The sequence below is a fragment of the Aspergillus thermomutatus genome, assembly GCF_002237265.1.
Source record: "Aspergillus thermomutatus strain HMR AF 39 chromosome Unknown NODE_211, whole genome shotgun sequence".
Classification (NCBI taxonomy): domain Eukaryota; kingdom Fungi; phylum Ascomycota; class Eurotiomycetes; order Eurotiales; family Aspergillaceae; genus Aspergillus; species Aspergillus thermomutatus.
The window spans coordinates 37,714-53,080 of record NW_020798261.1 but is presented as its reverse complement, the minus strand read 5'-3'; the positions used below and the strand labels follow the sequence as shown (position 1 = coordinate 53,080).

Genomic DNA, 15,367 nt, shown 5'->3' with positions numbered 1-15,367 from the left:
TATATATTCAGCTACTAGATAGTCAAGTCTAATGATGTTGGTGGTTGAAAAGCTTCAAAATATTATTAGAAGCGGCAAAAATTCGTCGCTCGGTGGTATTCGTCGCTCGGTGGTTGATTACGTTAATGGTGGTGCGCTTACATCGGGCTGTGCGACGCCCTGTGCTGGAAACGCGACTGAGGTCTGTGGAGGGTCGAATGCCCTGTGCATGTACTATCTCTTCCAGTAGGTCTATCGATTGATGCGGAACTAAGACGTAGCTAGTAGTTGTGCAAGGACTCTTTCGGAATAGAAATGCTTTGTATGAAAATGCTTTGTTCATCATAAAATTAAAAGTAAAAAAATAAAAAGCAAGGGAAAAAGATATTGGCGCTACCCGGAATCGAACCGGGGCTGACACGGCCACAACGTGGCGTCCTACCCCTAGACCATAGCACCTTTGATGTTATCTCCTTCGTAATCATGTTCTATAGAGCAGGATATCTTTTACATATGAAAAGCATTATTCCATATCAGACGGTGACGGTGAATCACACTCATGTTTAGTCTTATCCGTTTGGGTTCACTAATTCGAAGTAAACTTTTGGGACAGTCGCTAAACTGGACGCTCTCGAGGATGGCAGGGGCATGCTAAAGCATACTTTGCAAGGCAGCAGAAGTCGGCGAATACCAGCGATCATTAAGAGAGTGAATACAAAGACTGTACCTCGCGTAAGCACCTAATTCATGGAAAAGAAACTTCAAAAGCTGAGTAGCAACTAGGTCGACAAAACCGTTCAAGTCACTGGGTTGTGATTAGGTAGAATGTGATAGTTATATGATCCACTGATATTGTACCCTCTGCGTCATCTGTCTGGTTGTTAATAGACTAGCAGCCAGCCTCCTGAAACTGTGATGTCCATAAAGCTGCCTCCTTGCGTGTCTGCAAATGAAAAGGGATGACTTTGCTGCCTTTGGGACTTACTATGTCCAACTCTTGTTGAACCTTCTAATCAAGTCCGACTACAAAGCCTCTAATTGCGCAGACGCCATGTCCAACATCGCTGAACTTCATGAGCAGATATTCGAAAGGAAGGAGGCACAGCGAACTGTTAGTATCAAAGTGCATACAGAAAAGCTGGATTCTCAAGACTACCGTGTCTCAACATACAAAATTGTCAACGAATGGAGCTATACAGAAAAGCCTTGGAGACTGCTCTCAGACTCCAACCCCCATCCTTTCTGCAGCAGGTTGGCAACCCTGGTGGTATCCGTTACTCCTCCGTACGTTGCCAACGCCCGGAATTTCGTTTCGAGTTCGGCTCTACCAAAGACTTAGCATTGCTCTCTATCAACCTGTAAATGACATACCTTGTCAATGAATTCTCAGGATCCCCCTTCAGATACTCGACTGACTCGGTGTACTTCCGACCATCCTTGCACACCACGACGACCGTCCCCTGCCACTGCCTGGGAAATTTCGCATCAATCTCCGGGTCTAACTCCATCGTTACTCGCTGCTGAAACTCTCGCAGCTCGGCGTCCTCCAGCGCCGCCTCCGTAAAGTCCGTGATCATCGCCTGGCCGTTTTTCGCTGCAACCGCAAGAACAAACCCCATGGAGAACTTGCTCTGATGGACCGTCTCGCCTCGACCCGTCAGCCCCAGGACATTGATCGCAGCCTGGTACGTCCTCGTCACCACCGAGTCCATCTCATGAAACTTGACCCGCTGCTTCTCCATCAAAGCCAGCAAAGCATCCACACTGGGATGCGTATGCCGACACGACGCATGCCACTTGAAACTCGACCCCAGAACCGCATAATCAGACCCTAAATCCTGGCTGATGGCTTTTGGGTTCTTCTCCCCAGGGACCAGCGCGGCGCCCATACCCCTGGAGCCCTCGAGGATGTCGCGCGGCCCAAGCAGGCCATCCCGCGCGCTGTAGGCGGCGAAGATGCCGTCGAAGCAGGCCTTGGCAGTGTGCACCTGCTTGGAGTGTGTGGCGTCGAGGAGGAATTGCCAGAGTCCCGCTGCCTGTGTGCCTGCTGTCCCGATGGCGGAGAGGGTCTGATTGACGTCGAGGTGTAGGAGACGAGCGACAGCGGCTGCGACGCCGACGACGCCTCCTGTGGCGGTGGAGTGGAACTTCTGCATGGTCGTCGTCTTAGCTTCCTCCACGAGAATCCGGAAATTGCAGGGATACCTCGTAGTGGCTCTTTCCCAGGTACTCGCCCGTCCGACAGCCGACTTCATAGCCTACTACGCAGGCGGTGATGAATTCTTTGCCGTCGGCGTTGATGTCCTGTGCGACGGCCAGCGCGGCGGGGAATATCACCGTCGCCTAATCATTAGCCTTTGAAGCGAGTGAAGAACTGATGAACATACAGGATGCATGATACTCCGGTTATGCAAGTCGTCCTGCTCAACCACATGTGATGAAGCGCCATTGATCAAGCTAGCAAAGGCGGGAGAAGACGTGAATCCCAGTGATCCGTCAATGACTTCACTTTTCCCCGAGGAAGGGCCCATCTGCGTCGCGAATCTCGCAATGGCAGCGACGGCTGGGTGATGTCGTCCGGCAATAGTGCATCCCAGCCAGTCGATGAAGAGCTCCTTGGTGCGCTGGATGACTTCTTTGGGGAGGTCGTTGTATTCGAGGCTGGCAGCCCATTGGGCCAGCCGTTCTGTACGTGTTTGGGAGGGCTTGGATTGAGTCATTTGAACTACATTCGAGTTACAATATTGTATCGCAATGCACATTCTTTCTATATGATCCAAATAGTAGCTAGACTGCGGGGCCTTAAGCTACCCCTCATCTCCGCTGCTCTGTATAGCCTCGGAGATCCTCTTCCGAGAGAAAAGTCAGCTATATGGCTCTTGAAGTTCCGAGATTCGCCAGATAGAGAAGGAAATGACATTTGATCGTTCAGAGAGTGGCCAACTTCCGAGTTACGTGGGGAATTCATGGTCACGGTGTCATATCTCACTTGTCTTAGCAATTGCCAGTCACAGCTTTGAGCTGCAGATTTCCAGAAGGACAATTGCACCAGTATTCAGACAATGGACCTCTTTCAGCAGCAAGGGAAGTCCAAATGGCAAACATCTGGTCCGTTTGAGGGAAGCTAATCATTTGTCTGAGTCTTCTGCTACTCTGCTCCATTGTCATGAGTAAACTTGTCTACAATGGAAAAAGTTATTAGCAAACATGGAAAAGCATAGAGAAACAAACAACTAGACTCTCTGGTTAGGTCTTTGTTCTCTAATAGTATTTAAGTCAGCTTCTCCCTGCAGACTCTTCCATCTTCTTCCTTCTGCTATAGACTATATATCATTTCAATTATACTACCAGCATCCCTCCCCCTGCTCTCTGCTATAGAGTATTCACTCTCTCTGCTTGTTTCATGTGAATCCCAGCAATATACTCCTAAAAAGGCTCCTGCATTCACTTGTTTGAGCAATAGCATCAGCCATTCTCTGCAATTCCCCTGTCTATTATCTGTCAACAGCCCTTAATTGTGCAACTTTCAACTTCTCACCAAAACATCTTTTTCCTTCTACTGTCAGTCTTCTCAACTTATTATATCATATAAAGGGAACTTGATCTCTTGCTAAGACAGACGAACAAGTAACCCGGTGGTTCCCTGCGTTCAGGATCTGACAACAAGAAGCGATTAAAGTGCAATAGACTGGGTTCTTCGTTCAGAAGAGCAGTTTCTTGCCTCCATTGCTCGTCTGATGCTTGTCTCCCGAACAGCACTGAAAGACCTTGCAATGCAAGAATCATGCAGGGAAAAGGGCCTATGAGGAACTCTGGTTAGTGCCAAAGCCAAACTATTATTTCAATATGTCCTCCGCAACATATTCAACGACCTCTACATCCAGACTGTTCCCTCTCCGGGGCAAGCAGCACACAGCTCTCCCAATTGGTGCAGCGGCTACATGACAGGGGCTACCTGGCCAAACATGCATTTCGTCTTGTGTACCCTGTTGAGAAGGGCCGCGAGCTACGCAACCCATTTGTCCCCTCAAACTACCACGCCGAGGGGGAAAATATGTGTCGGAATTTCGTGATGGTTGAGAAGCTAGGCTGGGTCTCGGATGATGCGGAGAAGCTACCCATACTGTTAGACGATCTGACACCATCAACATCCATGGTTCCCTGTCTAGAGCTATATACACAAACCCGTTCCTGCGACGCACAATCAAAAGAAGCAGACATCACTGCAACAAGTGGAACATAATCGGGCGGGTTTGGCAGCTATACACCACGACTAGATCAGGCTGGCAGATGATACAACGATGGCATTTGCTCTTTGTCTAATAATCGCATATCTATATCTTTCATCATATCCCCCTCTGGCCCTATCAATCACACCACGATCAGCATGCCCTCAGATGAGGCCATGCCATCTGTTGAAATCGAAGATGAGCCTGAAGATATAGCTGTGCATCTTATTGACATGCTCAATTCCGAGTCCCCAAAGAATCGAAAGACTTGGCTTCAGAGACTGGATGAATGCAATTTAGCACAGCTGTTGGAATCATCAAGAGTGAAGTCACTCCTCAACGTTGTCCTCCCCATCCAGCGGATCGGACCAGACTGAAATCGATCATCTATCAAGGTCGAGCACAACTTGCCCCTCTGGTTAACAGATGCCTCGCCGGGAGCCCGTGACTGTGGTACATTCAACGAGGATAACGATGGGCGGCCTTACGCCGGATGGTCATATGACGTTCAACCGAAAGGCTCCATCAGGATGTATTTTCCTCATGTCGGCATCGAGGGAGAGCTATTTGACCTACCAACTCGTTCGAGAAAGAAGAGATTACATATTGGCTTTACTCCTGGATCAATAGAAGGCACACTCCGCTGCCATGAGATCGTTAATATGCACTGATACTTTCTATCATCTGTGCAAAGTAACCCTCGCAATTCCAAGGCTGTGTCGTCGCTCCAACTTATAAGGGAAAGGCTCTACACGTGGGCGCGTGCGCCAATTGCGTTTGGCTGAATAAAGGGTCGAGATGTTCTCTGCGCCCTGGTGTTCTAATGATCGTCAAACCGGCCGAAAAGACCTGAACAGATCGAGCTCGATTGAGCACTTCTCTTCCAAGTGTTAGATAGAACAGAACGAATGTATCAGGGCGTGAACGCGGCTGGTCGTTCACTCATCAGCGGCAATGGAACTCTGGCCGGTTGGACTCTGTCGCTCATGAAGGCCTGTATTCAGCGGTCCTCCATCACCACCACCATCATCTGGTGAGTATACTTTTGGCGGTGTTCCTCTGAATGACCAAGCTAACATGTTGCGACAGCCTGTTCCTGCTGCTGCCACCATGGTGGCTGTCGTTGTGCTGCCCGCCTCTATGCCCCTCCTGCCGCCGCGAACCATCCACTATAATGTACGCGTCATCGTTGTCCTTCAATAGCTTTCTCAGGCAGCCATCATCCTTCATTGACGCGGCATGGAGTGTGACGACCCTTGCGATCAGTGTCGCGGCAATGCCGGTACCTTCCGTACTTGCGTTGTGTCTTATGAATACCGTTCGGCCGGTTCTAACCAGAGACGGGCTCTTCGGAGGAGCCTGTTCGAACTGTATTTGGAATGGGAAAGGAGCAAAATGTGCCTACTATCTCGGTAAGGAGGGGGCTTGGGACCCGTCTGATGACCTGTATGTATTCTCACATCCCGTTTGTCGATTCTCATCAGTTCATTGCTAACCGAGGTAGTAACATCCCCCAGGGTGGTGGCCTTCGGGCCATATGCGAGGAACCTCATCGACGTCTTTTCGAAGCAGGATTCCGATACCTTACCGCTGCACCGAGGAGAATTTGACCACCGAGTCGAGTTGGAACAGGGGAACACTGCACTCGCGTCTGGGGTGAGCGACAACTGTGTGGAAGAGAAAAGTGATAGGTGGTATCTTTCATCATTCTGTGCACACCATCGACTTGGACCAAGTGATCTTCATCAACTAGTACTGCAAGAAAATCACCCAGTATGCCGCCCTGGAGAAATCCTCGGGCATTGAGTGCGTTACTTTCTTCTAATGCAACAACCGGCGTGTGCCAACTGCAAGAGTTGGCCGGGCTTGTCCGGCGAGGAATCACCAGTCCTCATCATTACAATCACAGAACTGCAATCACTCGCGGCTTGTTGACCAAGGACATCCATCCTAGGGAACATGAAGGGATGCAGCTCGGCATCAAGTGCCACAATCCCCTTCAGGAGTCGTCCTTCGCTGAACCACCAACCACCTCCAAGTTCTCATTGCCAAAATGCCAGGGGGAAGCTCCAACAACTGTTTGTGGAACGGTCGATCGACGCGATGCTCTTACCATCTTAAGTGTTCGAAAATGTCAGAATCCGAAAAGAATGCACTAAGAGCACAAGGCAACGCCCTGCGAATCTCGTTGGAGTGCAGCGTCACGAACAGGCACACAGCCATGAAGGAACTGATCGAGTCCCTGGCGAGCCTGGGGGAGCGAGGCTACAATCGGATTGTGACCTCTCAAGCCTCCTTTATTGCCGTAATTTACACTGCAGTACATCGACAATCTCGTCAAAGGTTCTCACTCTTCAAAGTTCACTTTCAATTCACTAAAGCTCTTCGCTCTTCACTTGTCAACATGGCTATGTCTGACGCCGGATCTATGTCTGCTGAAATGGACACTCCTCAGGTTTCTCAACCACAGCCAGCTGCCAACAATACTGGCTATAAGGCTGAGGCTGCCAACCTGCGGCAATGGTTCAATCGTGCTGCTGAAGGGGTGACCGATCCCACTCAGCTAAATGAGTTGAACATTCTGTATGAACGACTGATTGAAGCTATGCGAATTATGCACTATCAGTCTAACAACCCTGGTCTGGGAGGAGCTACAGGAGCTTCGCCAGCAGCGTCGAGCTCCAACCCAGGAGTCTCAGCTACTCCACCAAGTACCAACATTCCTTCTTCAGTGCTCGCCACGTGGAGTGCGGAACCTTGTTCACAGTGCTCGAACGGTACAGGCACATTCCAGTCGTGTGTATCCGCCCCCGAATATGTCGTAAATGGTAAGTGTCGAGCGTTGTTCGTTGGCGCCTGCGCAAATTGCATATCCGGGCTCATAACCTCATAAAGGAAAAGGGAAAAGGAACTGCTGGATTCGACAGCAGAAGCGTTCCCTGATCTCGTTACGTCCAGTAGCGACTAGCAATCGATTCATAGAATACCATTCTGCGGGACCAAACTTCAAGCAAGAGCTGCCTACAGTGGTCGATCCCACCATCCCTGTCGCCGCTGTGGCACCCACACCAGCTCGTCAATCAACTGAGGTGACTGATATCGACCGCCCTCTGCATTTCATCCCATCATATAGCGACATCAGTATCACCGAGATCCAAGCACCCTTACCGAGCGACATCATACCGATTGGGACTCTGACTGAGGATAATCCGGACCCACACGCAGACGACTGGTCACAATGACCTTTGACAAAAGGGGTGTCACAATGATCCGTGTCTCGCCAAATCGGGTGGATCGAACCCAATCACCCTTCGGAGCACCACACAAGGGATCAGCCAAATTAGAAAATACGGAATGCTTCATCGAACTTTGTGACCTCAAGGCTCCCAGAAAGATTGAGTAGTGGTGTCCAAAGACGGACGAGAGGAAATGCCAGATCTGCAGATAGTTGGCAAACTTAGCATCTTTAGCTAGATACTTGTTTAGCTCGGATGCTGTAAGGTATAACCATCAGCAACATACAGGATTCTCTTTTTAGAATGAATATCGAGGGAGGAATTCAATGTGTATCATCGCCTTCGTCGCTCTGCATCGGATTTTTTTTGTGATGACTGTCTAGAGTCGCAAATTGTCAGCGACATCTTGAATACATGGCTGGCATCGTGTAGCAGTAGTATTTAACCTATATGATCATCATCCTTTGATGTTTGAATTATTCTCATTCCATTTTTAATCACCCTTTTCACTGTGTCCTTGATGCTATAGATCATGTCAGCAGGTTCATGCAAACCACAATTTGTTATCACATCTTCAGGTCTTCTACTAGCCACCCTTTGCTCGGTGAAGTAGGGCTCCAATAGGATCGGATGCTCCAGCGAGAATTCACATTCTATGACTATAGCACTCCCTCTTGTCTCAGTTGCGCGATCTTCTCCATTGACCAACCCATCTTCTGCAGCACTTCATCCGTATCCTGTCCCAGCGCTGGCGGACTGCTCCGAATCGAGGGCTGTGTTTCGCTGAACTTGACTGGGTTTCCTATTGGAATGAGTAAGTTAACGAATGTAGAAGGGCCTGTCCTGTGATCTTACCAATCACCTTCATCGTCCCCTCCGCAGTCGCCTCATGATCAATCGTCTGCACCATATGCCTGGCAGCAGTCTGGGGATGCTCAAACGCCTTTTGCAGCGTATTGACTGGTCCATACGGCATCCCGCTCCCCTCAAACACACCAAGCCATTTATTCGTTGTTTTCCCTGCAAAGCACTCATCCAGTATCTGCTTCAATTCCACCCGATGCTTCACCCGCAAGCCATTATCCACGAATCGTTCATCCTCCGCCAGTTCCTTCTTCCCGAGTCTCTCACACATCACCTTGAACTGCCGGTTATTCACTGCCCCCAGCACCAACGAGGAATCCTTGGTCTTGAAGACCCCATACGGAACGATAGTCGGATGCCCCGTCCCCCAGCGCTGCGCCTCCCGGCCCAGATTCAACCACGACATGGCGACATTACTCATCAGCGCGAGCGTGGTCTCGAACAACGAGGCGTCCAGCTTCTGCCCCCGACCCGTTTTCTGGCGTGCGACGAGCGCGGCGCAGATGGCGCCGTGCAGGTACAGACCCGTGCACAGGTCCATGAGCCCGACGCCGGGCTTCGTGGGCGGGCCGTCCGGCTCGCCGGTGATGTGCAACAGGCCGCCTTCAGCCGCGGCGATAACATCGTAGCCTGCGCGGAGGGCGTACGGTCCGGTAGCTCCGTAGCCGGAGACGCTTGCGTGGATGATCGAGGGGTTGGTCTGTCGTAGGGTGCTGTAGCCCAGGCGCAGTTGCTCGAGTTTTCCGGGGATGAAGTTGTCGACGCTGTTTCTATCAGCTTGGTGTGCGGATATTGGAGGAAGCGCGTACATGACATCTGAGCATTTCGCTAGTTCGAGGATTATTTCTCGTCCGTGGGGATGTTTCAGGTCCACCGCTATGGACTTTTTGTTGCGGTTGATGGTGTTGAAGTACAAGGACGTGTTTGTGGCATTGGGCTTCCACAGCCTGTCTTCGCCTGGCTCTCGCCAGAGTCTAGTGTCATCCTGCAAATCTCAGCAGGCACGTTGCTCGATCGAATGGAAGAACATACTCCTCCCTTGGGGTGTTCCACCTTGATCACCTCCGCGCCATAGTCGGCCAGAATCTGTGTGCAGAATGGTCCCTAGACGGTTATTAATTGAGCAATATGAAGAGGTAAAAAGACATACTGCAAGAACACGAGTCAGATCTAGGATGCGGATGCCTGTCAACGGGCCCTGTTTCGTTGGTGGAGTCGAGTATAGCCGTTGATGGCCAGCAAGATTGGTGCTTGAGTAGACACCTGAGATACCTCGTGCAAGGCTTCTTTTCACATAGCAACGCATATCGACTGTCTGATCTTGATGGTCAAAGAGTACCGTAAGATGGCTCGAACAGCTAAGGAGATGGCTCGTCCTCACGGCTACCCCGCATGACGATCCTCTGGTCTGGATAAAGCAGTTGATGCCTCGCTACTCGGTTGTCGGCTGTTCGGCCACTTCAATCGGCCATATAACTCTCTGGGATGAATCATTGCACAAGAATGTATCCGTCCAACATGTCGTTCTTTCGTAGAATGGTGGGCCTCACCACCCAAAGACCGCATTCACTCCCAACAACAAGGAAACTCATCCCATCACAACAAACCTCGAGAATACTCTTCGGCATCAGCAAAAGAAGAATTCACGCGCGAGCAACCGAGTATCTCCAGAACCACAACCCTGACTTCACCGAATCTCAACGCACCGTCCGCGAGGCCATCGCCAGGATCTGCTCCAGCTTTCCGGACGAGTACTGGGCCCAGCTAGACGAGAAGAAACAGTTCCCCTTCGAACTGCACCAGAAACTTGCGCAAGATGGCTGGCTGGGTATCTGCATGCCACACGAATATGGAGGCTCCGAACTAGGCATCGCCGAGGCGGCCGTGATGATGCAGACGATCGCCGAGTCCGGCGGCGGGATGGGGGCTGCTTCCTCGGTCCATATCAACATCTTTGGTCTGGAGCCGGTGGTCAAATTTGGCACAGACGAGCAGAAGAAGAGGTGGCTTGTGCCCATGATCGCTGGCAGGGAGAGGGCCTGTTTTGCTGTGACGGAGCCGAACACGGGACTGGAGACGTTGAAGCTGCAGTCGGTTGCGAGACGGGAGGGGGATGAGTATATCCTTTCCGGCCAGAAGATCTGGATTTCGACGGCGCAGCATGCGCAGAAGGTGTTGATTCTCGTCCGGACCACCCCGCTGGAGAAAGTGAGCAACCCGTCTCAAGGTCTCTCCCTCTTCTACACGGATCTCAACAGGAAGTCTGTGGAGATCACTGAGATCCCCAAAATGGGCCGCGGGGCCGTGGATAGCAACAGCCTGTTCTTCGACAACTGGCGCGTGCCAGTGGCTGACCGTATAGGAGCCGAGAATGAGGGCTTCAAGATGATCATGCTCGGAATGAACGCTGAGCGCATATTGATTGGAGCAGAAGCACTGGGACTTGGGTTTGCGGCGCTGAGGCGGGCAGCGCTGTATGCTGGTGAACGACAGGTCTTTGGTCGTCCCATTGGCCAAAATCAGGGAATCCAGCACCCGCTTGCAGATAGCTGGATGAATCTCGAAGCGGCGCGGCTGGTTATTTATCAGGCCGCAAAGATGTATGATGCAGGGTATGTCGACGGGGAGTATGCCAATGCAGGTAAATACCTGGCGGCAGAAGCGGCGTTTGAGGCATGCGAGCGAGCAGTTCTGACGCACGGAGGCATGGGATATGCCAAAGAGTATCATGTAGAAAGATATCTGCGAGAAGTGTGGGTTCCTCGCATTGCTCCTGTCAGTCGCGAAATGATCCTGAATTACATCGGACAGCGCGTGTTGGGTTTGCCCAAGTCGTACTAGGTAAGCAGCCAACTGGTTAGCAAACACCCTTGACGTGGTGCCTTTTATCATACAGCTTCCACCAGTAGTGACAGTTATTTTGGTTCATGAGCGAGAGAGCAGATTACCCTATATCTGGACAGCAGAAGAAAACATTCCGCCTCCATTCCTCGACTACCGTAGTCCTGAAGAGGTAATTGACTCTATACCCATCAGAAGTCCTCGTAATCACCGATTAGGGCTATTCTGTGGAACCGCTGGAAGCTTCCTGACTGCAGACTATGTGAAACGACTCAGAGGTCTGCTTAGCTCAAAAGGACGCGGCAATGTTCAGAACCTCTGGCTACTTTTGCTCAGCGTCCATCGACCCTAGTCAGTCATACTGATTGTTCGCCTGCAGCAGTTGTCGACGACTTGAGTTGAGCGTGCGTCATCAGTCCTTATTTACGCATTCGGGTTTCCATACGACAAATTTACTGGTGTAGCAGGGGCGGTTGAGTGCGATTGTGGTTTGGGAATTTACCAAGGCAATTTACTGGAGCCAGGGGAGCCGGCGCTCCATGAAGTGCTTGGGGATGAATCTGAGTGGAACTGGAGGTGGACAGGAAGTTGTAGAGGGTGACACCGTTTGGGTGTGATTGTGCTATACATGACAGGTTTGGATAACTACAGACGACTAATCGTCATTATAATCGTAGAAACTGTTGGCGGTCCAGCCGTTGACCGCACTATAATCAGCCAGAGGAGTGGTTCCGTGCAGCGTCTCGTAATGCCTGCGAGGTCCGCACAGCCTTTCCATCGTCGAGTTGTAGTAGACACAGCGGCCTTGCAAGAGTGCCGCGATCTGTCTTCCGGCATCCAGGCCTTCAAAGTAGGCTCCATGCAAGAACCCGAAGTAGCTTGGTGACGTGTGTTCTCCTGCAAACCACACTCTGCCGGTGTTGGCGCGGAGATTCTGGTGTTCCTCCAGGCTGGTGCTTGCAGGCCAGTTCGAGTAGCTTCCATATGACCATGGCTCGGTACTCCAGCGAGGATACATGAACGCAGTAGGCTCCGGAATGTCCTTGTCCGGAAACATCTTGCGTAGAACCGCCATTACCTCTGCTTTGGTCTCCTCGTCTGACTGGTTCTCAACGTGATAGGAGAACTGGTTGGTCACGGTAACGAAGAGAATATTGGATCCGGGCAGAAAACCCGGCGTCGAGAGTGATTGCCAGATAGGATACCATCCACGAAGCTTAGGGTCCGCGTACAAGAAGTACTGTGTGTTTGAGGGCCAGAAGGTTTCGTTGAATTGGAGGAAGATCTTGGTGTAAGTGCCCATGGTAAACTTTTCAATGGCCGTCTGCTTCCAGTATGGCAGTTCCGGCGTGAAGGTGACGGCGTCATTTTGCAGCACACCCAAAGAAAATGTACATAGAGCATATTGGGCTTGGACACAAGTACCATCGCTGTTGTACACCGTCACGCCTTCGTCGGAATAAGTGATGTTGGTGACTTGTGTGTTCAAACGGAGTCGCGGGTCATTGGCCTTCAGGAATTTCGATGCCATGCCCTTGATAATGGCGTTGTATCCGCGCTGATCCCATACGAAGTTGTCCTCGTCGCTGAAACCATTCCAGGTCATGTTACTCCCAGCGTAGCCAAATACCAGAGAGCTCTCGAGTGGCGAATAAGCGTCCTCGAAGTCTAAGACTATTAGTTTTCATTCCCATCGGAGACAGGCTAGGCTTACCCCAGCTCCACCACTCAACAGCCTGCGCCTCCATGTCGGTCTTTTTGGGCTTCCAGCCGGCCAAAGCGAGACCTGTCTGAGCTGTCTGGTCCAGTAGATTCTCAAGTAGAATCGTGCCAGCTGCAGCGTTGGCAATCCCGTCGGCGGCATCATAAGCATCGAAGAGATGCGAGTAGTCCGAATATCCGTGCTCGTTGTAAGTGGAGACGTTGTCATAGTCGGAAAATGTATTCTTGAGGTTGAACTCTTTGGCTAGGGTCCAAATAGGGTTCTGTGGCCCATCCGCGGTTCCAATGCCTTGGATCTGTTCAACGATCAGCAGGGGTTCGACACAAACAAAAGAATGACATACCCAGTTGGCACCCAGCTCCACGACATAAGGATTTCCATTTTCGTCCTTGCCAAAATCCGTGTGCCAAGCCCGGCCTCCAATCGTGTCACGGTATTCTAGAATAACAAAATCATGGATCGATGCATTGGACAAGGTTTGCTGTCACGGTCAGTTTTGAACGCATCCCGGCACATGTCCAACATACAGCAGCCTTAATCCCTGCCATTCCGGCTCCTCTGCGAGACATTAGCAGCTATACAGAATATACGAAAAAGACAAGCGATGCACCAACAAGATTGCGACCGTAGTTTTCTGGCATGTTCCCTCTTGAGACCGTGGCTGCTGAGCTACGTAAGCCGCGACAGATTGAACCGCGCAACCTACGATGCCAGCCAAACCAAGTTGAAGATGCATCGTTAGGACAGGCTTGAGGCAAGATGATTGAGTGCAATGCTTGAAAAGACACTTGCCCTGAATGTGGGAGCATGCGGCTTTATATGCCTGACCTTGGAGCTCCGACTAGAGACTACGATTCAGCTCCCCAGCTGCCTCGGACACTCCACTTTTGAATTAGCACCAGTTTCTCCATCAAAGAATTAAGTTGGAACCTGGAGATAAGATCCAAAAAAACAATGTAGAAGATCGACACGTCCATGTAACATACTCCGCCTGGCCATCTCACACCATGCAAGGGAGTAAGTCAGCCAGAAGCCATGGCGCTACACGAGATTCGGCAGGTCTATGCGGAAGGCATAGATGAGTTCTGATAAGCATAGTATTGAACAATGAGTCCCCCACATCTTTATCTCCGATGTAAAATTCCCCTGTCCTGTGTTATCATTGTTGCAAGATGTGGGAAATCCGGTGGCTGGTGTGCACTCATTCAGCTAATGCAGCTATTATTGCTGCTACTGGCGAATAGTTCGTGAGGTGGAGCTGACCAATCGCCAGGTTGCCATGATGGAGACTCGAGCTGATCGGGTAGACCTCCTCAAAGTTAGTTAGAGGCTTTCATTACTAAATGAATGATCCCGTTGCCAAATCAATCATGAATGATGGCGGTGATGCTATCGCTTGACTAAAAGTAAACATCACGTGGGACGTTCTTTATGCCTTACGATTAAGGCATACAGAAGTACGTACCCATCAACCTTCCTGATCGGGAAAAGCATGAACAACCCGAATCAGTCCCACTGCATCGAAGTCCTACAGTCCAGTCATCATCTAGACATCTCTGGAAACCAGCTGATTCCATTTCATGGTAACTCTCTTGCATCGAGAGCACCTCTTCTAATCCCTAAACCTCGCTATAATCCACTCACTAATCATCTTGCTCGTCATGCTAGGTATTCTCCTCGCTGCGAAATCCATCAACGGCACATCATGCGTCTCAGATGGCCCGACATACGTTTGTAGTTCTACAGATGTCCTTCTCTTGAGCACATCGACAAACTGTCCGATGTGATCCCGGAATATCTCTTCCTCGCCCCCGGTGAGCAAGACATGATTCACAACGTTGAGGCCATCCCACCAAGTCTCAGCTGGCAGAAGCAAGGTGGAATGGACTATCTTACCAACATGATATTTCAATGGCATGATATCGAGCACGACGACTCGCCACCCGTCCCTCGCTAGCTTTTGAATAATACTCCCTCCGATGCCGCCGCTTCCGCCGGTTACGACAACAATCTCCCTTTTCCAGTCCCATGTGGGATCGGTTGTCCAGTTGTTTCTACTGCCCTTACTCAGTAAGTCGTTAAGCCAGAGAGTCACGCTCAGGATAGTGGTATAGGTCGTGATTTTCAGGAAGTTGACTGAACGGAGTGAGGAATTGAGCTGGAAGAGCCCAAGAAGAATCAGATTTGGTATAGGATGCCGGATAGATTTTCGGTGAGTGTCACTATCGGGGTCCATGTAAAGACCCTCTCGTGGAAGTAATCTATGTAGCTCTGACATGATGTGTCACACGTTTTGTTTAGTCGTTGCTGATCGTAAGGTTTCTTTGCAGGTATAGGCATATATAAGCCACCAAGAATGCAACGGATATGCTCCGGCCAATGCTTTGGTCCGGGATGAACCCGAATCAGCTGTTGAGGTAAAAGCCTGGGTTCGATTGCTTGTGAGCGTATTTGAGGGGAACAATCTACTTTCTAACATGGATCTCTACGATGCT

At 50.6% G+C, this 15,367-nt stretch overlaps 5 protein-coding genes across 5 annotated transcripts; 2 read left to right on the top strand and 3 right to left on the bottom strand.

Annotated features, from left to right (window-relative positions):
- Nucleotides 1-1,170: 1,170 nt before the first annotated feature.
- CDV56_105783 (MmgE/PrpD family protein) lies at nucleotides 1,171-2,699 on the bottom strand (the record flags this gene model as incomplete). Its single annotated transcript, XM_026759402.1, has 4 exons — nucleotides 1,171-1,303; nucleotides 1,351-2,129; nucleotides 2,185-2,322; nucleotides 2,367-2,699. 4 exons carry the CDS (start codon nucleotides 2,697-2,699, stop codon nucleotides 1,171-1,173), a joined length of 1,383 nt encoding a protein of 460 aa, XP_026611709.1.
- A 2,417-nt stretch (nucleotides 2,700-5,116) lies between these two features.
- Nucleotides 5,117-7,450, top strand: CDV56_105423 (uncharacterized protein; the record flags this gene model as incomplete). The annotated part of the gene is made up of 8 exons (XM_026759042.1): nucleotides 5,117-5,241; nucleotides 5,298-5,654; nucleotides 5,726-5,864; nucleotides 5,962-6,014; nucleotides 6,118-6,286; nucleotides 6,331-6,528; nucleotides 6,664-7,036; nucleotides 7,104-7,450. 8 exons carry the CDS (start codon nucleotides 5,117-5,119, stop codon nucleotides 7,448-7,450), a joined length of 1,761 nt encoding a protein of 586 aa, XP_026611708.1.
- A 653-nt stretch (nucleotides 7,451-8,103) lies between these two features.
- CDV56_105251 (CaiB/BaiF CoA transferase family protein) lies at nucleotides 8,104-9,614 on the bottom strand (the record flags this gene model as incomplete). The annotated part of the gene is made up of 4 exons (XM_026758870.1): nucleotides 8,104-8,246; nucleotides 8,300-9,293; nucleotides 9,341-9,412; nucleotides 9,459-9,614. 4 exons carry the CDS (start codon nucleotides 9,612-9,614, stop codon nucleotides 8,104-8,106), a joined length of 1,365 nt encoding a protein of 454 aa, XP_026611707.1.
- Nucleotides 9,615-9,826: 212 nt separating this feature from the next.
- On the top strand, nucleotides 9,827-11,149 carry CDV56_105124 (acyl-CoA dehydrogenase family protein; the record flags this gene model as incomplete). The annotated part of the gene is made up of 1 exon (XM_026758743.1): nucleotides 9,827-11,149. The coding sequence occupies one exon, from the start codon at nucleotides 9,827-9,829 to the stop codon at nucleotides 11,147-11,149; it is 1,323 nt and encodes a 440-aa protein (XP_026611706.1).
- A 655-nt stretch (nucleotides 11,150-11,804) lies between these two features.
- CDV56_104811 (putative flavin containing polyamine oxidase) lies at nucleotides 11,805-15,150 on the bottom strand (the record flags this gene model as incomplete). Its single annotated transcript, XM_026758430.1, has 5 exons — nucleotides 11,805-12,817; nucleotides 12,864-13,167; nucleotides 13,216-13,353; nucleotides 13,400-13,430; nucleotides 14,603-15,150. The coding sequence occupies 5 exons, from the start codon at nucleotides 15,148-15,150 to the stop codon at nucleotides 11,805-11,807; spliced, it is 2,034 nt and encodes a 677-aa protein (XP_026611705.1).
- Between the last annotated feature and the right edge of the window lie 217 nt (nucleotides 15,151-15,367).